At 32.8% G+C, this 12,525-nt stretch overlaps 1 protein-coding gene across 2 annotated transcripts in view; it reads right to left on the reverse strand.

The window, feature by feature from the left end:
* Positions 1-222: 222 nt before the first annotated feature.
* hoe2 (hoepel2) overlaps positions 223-12,525 on the reverse strand; it is a 32,911-nt gene continuing 20,608 nt past the window's right edge. For both annotated transcript variants that reach the window (XM_075296012.1, XM_075296013.1), the window contains 6 exons: positions 11,802-12,074; positions 11,277-11,735; positions 10,892-11,218; positions 6,328-6,823; positions 776-869; positions 223-675 (listed from right to left, as the gene is read on the reverse strand). In XM_075296012.1, coding sequence (XP_075152127.1) covers positions 591-675; positions 776-869; positions 6,328-6,823; positions 10,892-11,218; positions 11,277-11,735; positions 11,802-12,074 — 1,734 coding nt within the window. In that variant the 3' untranslated portion in view covers positions 223-590. The remainder of the gene's footprint in view (positions 676-775; positions 870-6,327; positions 6,824-10,891; positions 11,219-11,276; positions 11,736-11,801; positions 12,075-12,525) is intronic.

Here is a 12,525-nt window from a genome sequence, read left to right on the forward strand (position 1 = left end):
TGATATTCTTTGTGCACAGCAACAAACTGTCATCTCACCTAGTTTTTCTTACATTATCACATAAAAAGTTTTTCGTGTTTAGCAAACCATCTTAACAATGAATTCTGCTACATATTGCTACTTTGTCGAAATACTTCGTATTATATCAAATAACAAGTCTCTATTGGATCCAACTTTATTTCGTTATATGAAACCAACCATCGAAAAGGCCATAACTACAAATTGTACTCATGCAAGATAAAACTGTCAAATCATTTATTACACACAAACATACAGATAAACATTTCCAAGTGAATTAAATGTAAATTCATTAATATAAAGTTATTAAGTACACACAAACATCTATGTACCCATGTAAGTGTGTTAAATAGTTATACACAGATATAAATGTAAATATAATTAAGTAAATAAATAAATTCATGTAAGTACATTCACAATAAAACTAAGTTATTTCGTATGAACTGCATTCACTCCTTACACTTTCCATTTCCATTCCATTTATAATGAGAGTTGGAGTGTTACACTCCGTCTTTTGGCATCGTATTCCAATAAAATTCTAGGAATTTTTCACAGGCTTATAACACCACACCCTAATGCCATTCGAATAGAATGTGAGATACAAATAAATAACCAGTAATTATGGAAATTTGACCCAACATCATGGGGAATACAATTCTGAAAATATTAAAAAAACAAAATGAAGACAGAACATTAACATACAAAAATGTCTTAGAAACTTGAATGGCATACTCTTCATACCATGGTGGCTACTTACTTAAGGTAACGGGTAAATGAAATTTTATAGCCATGTTGCTCGGCTATACCAGCAGATAGAACATTTGCTGAAGCTCCATATAGGGTACCGTTTCCTGCAGAACAAAATATTCATACAAAATTATTATTATCTAGCGAAAAGTTTAGATGAAAAAATAGAACTATTGCTTTAATTACAAATTAAATAATAATTCTTACAATAAAATAATGATTAAAACGTTAATTGATACAAATACAATTAATTATTCCAAATATCTAATTTTAAATATTTTTTTTAGTTCTTGGGAAAAAAAACTAAAATTAATTCTAAATTTGAACTATATTTTTACTTAAGAAAAATATAAAAGATGAATTATGAATACTAATATTATTAAATTTACTTCGATTCAAAAACATATTTCTATTACAAAAAAAAAACATTTTTTCAATTTAATTTAAATATATTTTCAAACTGTTTAGTATGATTCATTAATCCTAGCTCAATGAGCTTAACATGGAAAATTTAGTTAAGCTACTAACTAAATTCGAATTATTTTTTCTAATTTTTAAACTAATGAAATCAGTTCCAAATTTAAATTTATTTTTTATTAAAAAAAAAATAAAAATAACTTATTATTAATAAAATTTGTAATTTTATTAATCATTATAAAATATTTGTAATTTTAATCATATTTTAACAAATAGCTGATTTACCAAAAAATTAATTGCTTCTGGAAGGAAAAAGTAGATTAATTTCGGAAAATGGTTACTAAACTGTATTACAAACGCCAATATCACACAAATAAGTAAATAATATTTTTCGACAAAAAGTTATTGGACATGATTAATTTTTCCGTAGTTTGAAGGAAGTATTAATTTTAAATTTGAAGGAAGTATTAATTTTAAATTTAGTTTTAAAATTAATTGTAACTAAATATATTTATGAACTGCTTACACTAGGTAAATAATAAAATCAATAAACATTTTATTTAAAATATTAGTCGGTTAAAATAAAAATTCAAATTAACAAATTAATTTTGTATTTTAATATTTCGTAAAAAAATTAGAATTAAATTATAGTTCTTATGGTTATCATATTATGGTTATCAGTCATAATTTATGATAGAGACAAAAACATTATTTGTATTTTTGTCTCTATCATAAATTATGACTTAATTGATTCAATAATTAATAAAATTTTATTAATCCTTTCACTAAGCCTAATGTTAAAAAATTTAATTGTTCTTCGTTTTTTCCTTGTACTTACAACATGTAGAAAAAATATAAATTTTCAAGGCATACCACAACTACCCAGCAAAAAAATTTGGAAGTTGTTCTAAAGGCACAATTTTAATACCTCTTCCAAAAATGTCCTCCCAAAGATGTTCTTTATTTTAACTACACAGGAAGTTGTTTTAATTATTTTTTTATAACTCGCTTTTTTCATATTTTTGATGGGTAATTTTAACTTTTTTGGTAAGAATTAAAAAAAATGGTACAAATTATTAAAATTTTGTCAAAAAAAAAATGTTAAATAAACGTTAGAATGCATTAAAAATCTTAAAAAATATAAAAAGAAAAATATTTGACAAAATATAACAAAATAATTAAATTCACATCCAAAACACTGAATTTGAATCACACCTTAAGAAGTGATACAAATTCAATACAACGGCTGTTGGAATGGTGGACATCCGTCCTATTATAAGCTTATGTTAAATTCATCGCTTCTAAACAATTTTACTTCCGGATCCAAAAAGAATATTTTTACTACATTTTTGGCGACGCTGTTTTTGCTGGGTAGTTCAAGAGCTATGAGTTTGTTCTGAAAACTTGATTCTTGAATTGTGACCAAAGGGCCTGTCGAATATCAGCTATAGTTTGCATACTATAAACGTACAGTAGAAAAATTGCATATTTTTCATTGAATGTTAAAGAAGTTTATTAAAATGCATTTTAGGGAAAATATTTATAGTGTATTTAGGTTACAGCCCATACTTTAAAATAACCACGAGAAATAAATCGAAACTAAGTAGGAAGTACACGCAAAGAAAAAACGTTTGGAAAACGTGTACCGAAAAAGTTTTTCTTTTGTTAGAGTTTTTTGAATTGCTTCGAAAATTTTAAACTTTTATCACCAAAAAATTCGTTTGTTACAAAATTATTATTTTTTCAATAAAAAAAAGTTTTTTTTTGAAACAACAACACAGTCCATTTCGTTTATATCAAACACTGTTCTTTTCTGACTTTAGGTCTTTAATAAGACACATTTTTCAATTCAAAATTTAATATAGTACAATGTAATGTTGAACATTTTTTCGGAATCTTCCGAACATATCTCAAATATATATAAAAATAAAAAAAATAAAAACAAAAAAAAACTTTGGTCGAAGCAGGGATCGAACCCACGACCCTTGGCATGCAAGTCGGACGTAGCAACCACTGCTCCACGGTGCCAAACTAAATGTTTGTTTCTGTTAAATAAACTTTGTTCATTCGGTTCGTGGGCGCCGCAAGCTATGCTATATAAATATAACTTATATGGACATTTATCTATTGATGACCATAACAGGTACATAGCTCAGTGGTTAGTGTGTTGGCTTACAAAGTGCATGGTCCGCGGTTCGACTCTCCGTCCAGGCGAAAGGTAAAAAAATTTTAAAAATTTATAAAATCGTATAATTTCTTCTACATTGTTGGTATTACAGGAAAAGGTGTTAAGAACTAAAAAACCTCGTGGATGTGAGAAAGATGGGAGGGAAAATGAAATTAGCAAGAAAACAATGTTTTTTTTTTTGAGTTTGTCTTTATCAAATTGTTTATACATCCTGGAAAAGAATAAACGTTTATCACAAAAAGTATATACTTTTCTTCCAAATACACTTCCTTAAAGCGAAAAGCAAATGAGAAACGAACTTTGTTTGTCTAAAATTTCGTTTGGGAGGAAAGAATTATTTTTTTGCGTGTAGGACTGTGGTAGCGTTCACGAATGTTCTCTTTAGGGGACATCGGCAGTCAAAGGGTTAAACAGATTTTATTTCAAAAAATATATTAAATTTATTTAATATATATATTTTTTTAAAAATAAAGATATATTCATGCAGCTTTTATTACAAATATATAGTAGGAACAATCAATATTATATTTAAAAATTAATTATTCGAATAAAATCAATTAATAAAACAAATTAATTTTGAATTACTTTTAGTAACAAAACTAATGGAATAAAGTCAAAATATTTTTTCTATATTACTCAATCATAAATAAACATATCATTTAAAATCAATCGATTCAATAAAGAATTAATAGCTTCACATAGTTAACCATTAAATGCGCACTGTATATTTGAAGAAACAACTAGAAAAAAAATCGTATGTCTTAAAATTTTAACCGAATTCTTCAAAATTAAGTTTGTTGCATTTAAATCATCATAACGAAGTTTAAAAAATACGTTTTTCCAGAAAATCTGTGATACTTCTGTGTAATCTGAAATCAAAATTGAAAATCAAATTTGTTTTTATACCCTGCGTCATACTGTGGAACAGGGTATTATAAGTTAGTGCATATGTTTGCAGCACCCAGAAGGAGACGAGATAGACACATGGTGTCTTTGGCAAAAATGCTCAGGGTGGGCTCCTGAGTCGATATAGCCATGTCCGTCTGTCCATCTGTCCATGAACACATTTTTGTAATCAAAGTCTAGGTCGCAGTTTTAGTCCAATCGACTTAAAATTTGGCACAAGTATGTGTTTTGGCTCAGAATAGAACCCTATTGATTTTGGAGGAAATCGGTTCAGATTTAGATATAGCTCCCATATATATATATTTCGCCCGATATGGACTTATATGGCCCCAGAAGCCAGAGTTTTACCCTAATTTGCTTAACATTTTGCACAAGAAGAAAAATTAGTACTATAGTCAAGTATGCCAAATTTTATTGAAATCGGTTCAGATTTAGATATAGCTCCCATATATATCTTTCGCCCGATATGAACTAATACGGTCCCAGAAGCTAGAGTTTTACCTCATTTTGGTTGAAATTTTGCACTAGAAGTGCAATTAGTAGTGTAGTCAAGTGTGAAAAATTTTATTGAAATCGGTTCAGATTTAGATATAGCTCCCATATATATCGTTCGCCCGATTTACACTCATATGACCACAGTGGCCAATCTTTTACTCCGATTAAATTGAAATTTTGCACAGGGAGTAGAATTAGCATTGTAGCTATGCGTGCCAAATTTGGTTGAAATCGATTCAGATTTAGATATAGCTCCCATATATATGTTTTTCTCATTACGACAAAAATGTTCAAAATACCAACATTTTCTTTGTAAAATCGCCACTGCTTAGTCGAAAAATTGTAAAAATGACTCTAATTTTCCTAAATTTCTAATACATATATATCGAGCGATAAATCATAAATAAACTTTTGCGAAGTTTCCTTAAAATTGCTTCAGATTTACATAAATATTTCCCATATTTTTTACTAACATTGTGTTCCACCCTAGTGCATTGCCGACTTAAATTTTGAGTCTATAGATTTTGTAGAAGTCTATCAAATTCTTCCCAGATCAAGCGATATTTAAATGTATGTATTTGGGACAAACTTTTATATGTAGCACCCAACACATTTGACGGATGTGATATGGTATCGAAAATTTAGATCTACAAAGTGGTGCAGGGTATAATATAGTCGGCCCGCCCGACTTTAGACTTTCCTTACTTGTTTTTGACTAAAATTAAAGTGTTGTTTTTTTTTTTGTAAACAAAAACTTAGTTTAATGCGTAATATATCTTTACAACTACTATTTTTGCAAAACAAAACAAAAAAATTTGGAGATGTTCAGATGTTCTTTTTTACCATTTTTCATATTATATATATTTTTCGGAAGAATCGGTGTTCTTGGGAATTTAGTTAATTTTGTTCTCACTCTAACAATTTACTAATTTTTATACCCTTCACCATAGGATGGGGGTATATTAACTTTGTCATTCCGTTTGTAACACATCGAAATATTGCTCTAAGACCCCATAAAGTATATATATTCTGGGTCGTGGTGAAATTCTGGGTCGATCTGAACATATCCGTCCGTCTGTTGAAATCACGCTAACTTCCGAACGAAAGAAATTTCATCCGATCCGGTTGAAATTAGGTACATGGTGTCAGCATATGATCTCTAACAACCATTCAAAAATTGGTCCACATCGGTACATAATTATATATAGCCCCCATATAAACCGATACCCCGATTTGGCTTGCGGAGCCTCTAAGAGAAGCAAATTTCATCCGATCCGGCTGAAAGCGTCCAAATGCAAATCATGCATTTATTATTATTATATATTTTTAATTTATTATTCGGGCCGTATGGACAAAGAAAATTAAATTTTTTATTTAAATAAATGTTTAAATAGTTTCCAGGACGAACACAAGAGCTTCAGTTAACGGTTTATATTTATTTATTAAAAAATAAATAATTCAACTAATGGATTTGTTTTGTGTTTGCATACAGTTAATTGATTTAATTCGAAATTGAATGTTATTTCATTAAAATATTAATTTATGTACACACTCACCTCCTAGACAAGGACCAAATGCTAAAGCCCATACCAAAGGCTCCAATGGTAATCCCAATGATTCTTTGGCCACTAGAGATACCACAACCTTAACCATCATAGCTGTCACTGGTATACTATCCAATACTGCCGAAGCCAAGGCAGACATCCAAAGAATTATGAATATCGCCATAGCCAGACGATGCTTTTTCTCCACATGCAAAATGGCATGCTCGGTAATTTCACCAATCCAAGCGAATAGACCTAAACGCTCCACACACTCCATCATCACAAACATGGCGGCAAAGAAGAGCAGTGTTGTCCACTCAATGCGATGCATAAGATGTTCCATATCCTCGCGATTGAGTATGATGAGTAAGGCGATAATACCGAGTAAGGCTACCCAACCCAATGGTAGGGTACGCCATTGTGGCACGGATTGTACAAAGAAACAGATGATGATGAATACCAAAGCGCAACAGGCTTGAGCCAGAAGGATTTTATTTTTGATGGGGTACTGAAAAGGATAGGAAAAAATAAAAAAATAATGTGGCGATCACGGTCTTAATTAAATGTTAGTACGTGGTTTATTATAAAACAAAATGCTGATATATCTGTACTATGGGAAACTTTTCTAAGATAAGGCGGGTATTATGATCGGTTTTCGAGTTGAAAATCACTTTATTTGCGCGATTACTTTTCCTGAAATAAGCAAACTTATAAATGAAACAAACATATTCCTGTAAAGTCTTGGCGAAATCTGGAGGAACAAGAAACTGCACATCAATTGAGTTAATCTATCTGTATTATATTGAACTGTTTTAATAAAGTAACCGCGAAAATTTCAACGCGAAAAAACGAACATAGTACTTACCTATAGGTGAGTACTATGTTCGAGTTTTTCACCAAAACACTAAATTAAAAGTGCAAAAATATATATGAAGACGATAACATTTTTATCAAGTCTCATCAAATTATGGATGGAAACGATCCAATGTATTGATTGCGAACCATTTAATATTTCAAAATTAATTGATTAAAAAAATTAACCGTGAAAATAAGCTGGTTTTCAGCTTGAAAGCTGAACATAGTACTAAGCTTATAGCTAAAAATGTTCCAATTCTTGTCACGTTAACAGAAATATAACTCAGCGTATATTCATTTGGTATCCAATTTAAAATTTAAATTTATCTTCCTTGTAAAGGTGAGTACTATGTTCGGCTTTTTCACCAAAACACTAAATTAAAAGTACAAATAGGGCCCAAAATACATTAATTGTCTCCATAGAGCCGGAGTCGTTAGCTAACCCATCAGCATCGATTTGTTTGTTTGTTTCAAACAACCCACTATCTTAACCAAAGACAATAAACTTGAGGAAGATAGGAAATTGGCTTGCGTCATACCAAATGTTGCATTTACCATGTTAGTTCCATACATGTTTGTAATTTTTTTATTTATTTTTCGTTTTTATTTTTTAAATGAAAAACTTAATTTTCTTAATGAAACAATGTTAAATTTTAGGCTACAACAAAAAAATTACATTTTCCCCTTTATGGAAATTTATTTCGTGCACTTAATTTATTTTTATTTGCATTTTAATGCTATGTCAATACTTGTCGTATACGCGTTTGGTTCGAGTATGAAACTAACGCGGTAAATGGTTTGATCTCCTCAGTAGCCAATTTCCTATCTTCCTAGAGTTTATTGTCTTTGATCTTAACCCTGGGCAGTCCTCCTTCGTCTAAATGACGACGCGTAATTTCACCAAAACACTAAATTAAAAGTACAAATATATTTATGAAGACTATTATATTTTGATCGAGCCTTGCCAAATAATGGATGGAAAAGATCCAAGGAATTGTTTGCAAATAATTTTATATTTCTGAATTAATTAATTAAAAAAGTAACCGTGAAAACAAGCTGGTTTTCAGCTTGTAAAGTGAACATAGTACTCAGCTTAAGGCTAAATTTTAAATTTTTGGCCCAAAGAGTCGATAAGCCTAAGTCAACTTTTTGTTATCTTCAAATTCGACTAATAGATTTTTATTTTTTTAGAAAATTGAGAGAAAAGTTACTTATAATACAGTAGATTTTATTGGTCAATCGAATAGGTGTGTTCAAAGTTCCATTTGATTATAGAAAAGGCGCAAGCCTGCTACGTTGCTATCAATTCGGAGTAAGTACGGCTTGAGCCGGCGGCACATTTTTTATATCCAACGTAAGAGGTTCTAAAGGGTGATACGGTCAAAATTTGGTCAAGGGAAAACGCGTGTAAATCGGTGAAATCGTTTATTTAAAAAATCAAATTAAATTTCTTTTTCAAGTTCAATTAGTATAAAATTCAGGAAAAATATTCAGTTAGGCTTTCGCTTTTCCAAATCCGAATTGCCGGGCCTCACGCTTGACACCTGCCATCAGATTTTGTACAGCCACCTTGTCCACCTTCTTCGCCAGTTTGCCTTGAAATGCTGCTCGTCCTTAGCAGTTTTTTTGGTCTTCTTTAGGTTCCGCTTGACAATAGCCCAGTATTTCTCAATTGGGCGGAGCTCTGGCGTGTTTGGAGGGTTCTTGTCCTTGGGAACCACCTGCACATTGTTGGCGGCGTACCACTCCATGGCCTTTTTACCGTAATGGCAAGATGCCAAATCCGGCCAAAACAGTACGGAACAACCGTGTTTCTTCAGGAAAGGCAGCAGACGTTTATTCAAACACTCTTTCGCGTAAATTTCTTGGTTGACAGTCCCGGAAGCTATGAAAATGCTGGTTTTCAAGCCACAGGTACAGATATTTCTTTGCGAACTTTGACAGTTTTATGTGCTTGAAAATATCTGCTACCTTTCCCCTTCCTTTTGCCGTATAAAACTCCTGTCCCGGAAGCTGCTTGTAGTCGGCTTTGACGTAGGTTTCGTCGTCCATTACCACGCAGTCCAACTTCGTCAGCATCGTTGTGTACAGCCTCCGGGATCGCGCTTTGGCCGTCGTATTTTGTTTATCATCGCGATTTGGAGTAACTACCTTCTTGTAAGTCGATAGTCCGGCTCGTTTTTTGGCTCGATGCACGGTTGTAGACGATACACCCAGCTTATTTGCGACATGTCGGAGAGAGAGGTTAGGGTTTCGCTTGAAACTACCGGCAACTCTCTTTGTCGTCTCAGCGGCTTCCGGTTTTCCCCCCGATCCAGACTTCCTGGCTGTCGACAAACGTTCCCCAAACACTTTAATTACATTTGTAACGGTTGATTTGGCAACTTTTAGCGATTTTGCCAGCTTTGCGTGCGAGTAGCTCGGATTTTCGCGATGCGCGAGCAAAATTTTGATACGCTGCTCTTCTTGCTTGGACGGCATTTTGACAACTGAAGAGTGAATTCCAAAATCAAAATAGGAGCAACATTCTACACACACACACCTTCAAAATGAGGGGTGTTCAGGTTTTTTAAATGCAAAATTGAAAGAAAGACGTCAAGTTTATATTGACCAAATTTTGACCGTATAACTTTCTATCTCTTCTACGTATAGGACATGCCTATGAATCCTGACCCTACCAATTTTGCATACTGCCTGATTTTGATGGCCTATCTTTAAGGCTGGGGTTTGTACTCTATATAGCGAAAAGAGACCTAGGGATGTCTATTCACAATATGTAGTTATAGTTTTACTTATTAAGGTAATCGTGAAGTTCCTCCGACCGAAGGCACCCTATTGCAGCTCTGATAAAATACTGACAGGTTTTTAATGAAAGAGCTTCCTTACACTAAATTCATAACACTTCAATCCAATGATCACAATATACGGTGAATGGTACAGCAACCTTCTTCAAAGAAGATGAAATGAATTGCAACAAGGTGATTTGAGCAGTGGAATCTTGCATACCAACACGTTCGGGATGCAAACGTAAAATATCCTGTCTCTTATGAGAATATAAAATCTTCTCGGACAACGGGACGATTCAAACAACTCTCATCAACTTATCGTAGGAATGAAGACATCAGTGTCAGGTTTGGAAAGAGTAATCTTAGAGACTGTACATAAACAAAACAATAGACAAACCTGAACTTTTGAGTCTTTTATTTTATGTAAAATTGGAAAACTGTAAACAGGAAAGCGAAGGAATGAAAACGTGCTAGTATTTTCTTCGTTTGTTCTTAATCTTTGTAATTATCATCCATAGTTTGACACGAATGAACCATCTATATAAGTATATGTTCTATGAGGCCGACTTTGTGCAACTGTGTATAAATCGAACTTAGTGATGCTGCCATTATTTTGCCAACCCACAAATAAGTTTTTCAATTTAAAAATTAATTAAAACCTGTTCTAATTTTTTCCTGGCCAATCTTAAATATTCTTCAGCCTTCTTCAACTGGAAACATTATCTGCGACCACTGAGGAGACAGATTACTGAACTTCTATTGTAGCCTCCAATATCGGACCCAAATTACATTAATTGAGGTGGATAGGCCACATATTCCTCTTGTCTCCATAGAGCCGGAGTCGTTAGCTAACCCATCAGCATCAATTTGTTACAAAGAACCCACTGTTTGCTCCAATTAATTTCATCAATTCATCAATTTTAAAAATTATTTACCTTAAGTTTTAAATCTTCCAACGTATGTACATAAGCTTCGGACGTATCCAATCCATTGAGTTTTCTCTTGAGGGTGTTTTTCAAAATTCGAACTTTCTTCAATAAAGTCTCACGTACAACATCGGCATCTTTGGAAAAGGAAGATATTGATTTGGCTGTCTTATGCCAAACACGAATCTCTCGTCGTAGATCCTTAATGTCCTTGGGCTCGTTCAAACGTAACGATTCGGTTTTACGAAAAACTAAACGCAAATAAATGCAACTCTGGAGGACGGCTAAAATTACACCAGGTATGGTATGGCCAACAAATTTCATAAAGGTGACACCCTGAAATACAAAGACAAAAATATGAAACTACTCAGAAGACAAAAAACTTCTCTCTTACATTTGCAGCAATAAAATGATTTGAGCATATTATAATGCTAATGGGATCTCCAATGGGTGTTAGAGAACCACCAATATTGGCATGAACTATAATTCCCAAGAGGACGGGTACTGGATCCAAACTCATAACCTCACAAAGTCTAATGGCCACAGGAGTCATTAAAATAACTGTGGTCATATTATCCAGGAAACTCGATACAAAACAGGTCATCAAACACAGACTGTAAATCATAGGCCATATTTTGCCTTGGGACACTTCATAGGCCACCACCGCTATATAATCGAATACACCCGTCTCCGTAAGAATACCCACCAAGATCATCATACAAAATAGCAAGGTTAGCAATTCCATATCCATATATTTAACGATCTCTTCCATATTGGGACGGTCATTGAAACAGGCCAACACCGCTATAGATAGAGTTGAACAAACTATGGCCACAAATGTTCTTTCAAAGACCTGGAAAAAAGAATAGAATAGCAGAGAAAAAGCAGGAATAAAAACCAATTATTGATCACAACTTACCTCCCATACTAAAAGAGCATAGAACAGCAAGAGTATAAATGCCGCCAACAAAGTTCCCGTCTTGACATTGATAATCAATGGATTATAGGTCAACTTTATGGCAATGTCTGTTTCAATATTGGTGGACATATTCAGTATCATTTGGACATTATCCTCTTCGATTTCATCCAATAGCTCTGGAGATACCATGAAAGTAATGTTACGTGAAACTACAGGAGAATATTCGAGAAGTTCTTCATTGACCAATGGAATAAACCAGGGATCCAGTATATCCTGTAAATATGAATTAATGAAAAATATATCAGAGTCGATTAATTTGAAATTTGATTTTCAACAATGCTGAACAACATATGACAGTTACGCCATTTGGAGAAGTTTTTATATATCCAAAAACATTACTATTTCTACTGAGATGGATCGAAGATCAGATGGAAAACACTATCGTATTAATCAGATACTAAGATAAATCACCAGACGAATGCGCTCGAATTCTTGTAATATTCTCTTCTTTTATTCAAAGCTTTACCTAGCCTTAAGGAGTTTTTTCCAGTCACTGTTTCCAAGCTCGTCCAAATTCTGAATCACCACTTCTCCGATATGACAGTATCTACTATGCATCTCGTCAATACAGGTTGGTGAGGAGGTAAGGACCTCCAATTTCTCCTAATCCTCAAATTTCACCTTTAATCTAAAGCTCTCACCTAGACGTAAACCTCATTGCACC

This window comes from Haematobia irritans, chromosome 2, assembly GCF_050003625.1.
Source record: "Haematobia irritans isolate KBUSLIRL chromosome 2, ASM5000362v1, whole genome shotgun sequence".
Taxonomy (NCBI): domain Eukaryota; kingdom Metazoa; phylum Arthropoda; class Insecta; order Diptera; family Muscidae; genus Haematobia; species Haematobia irritans.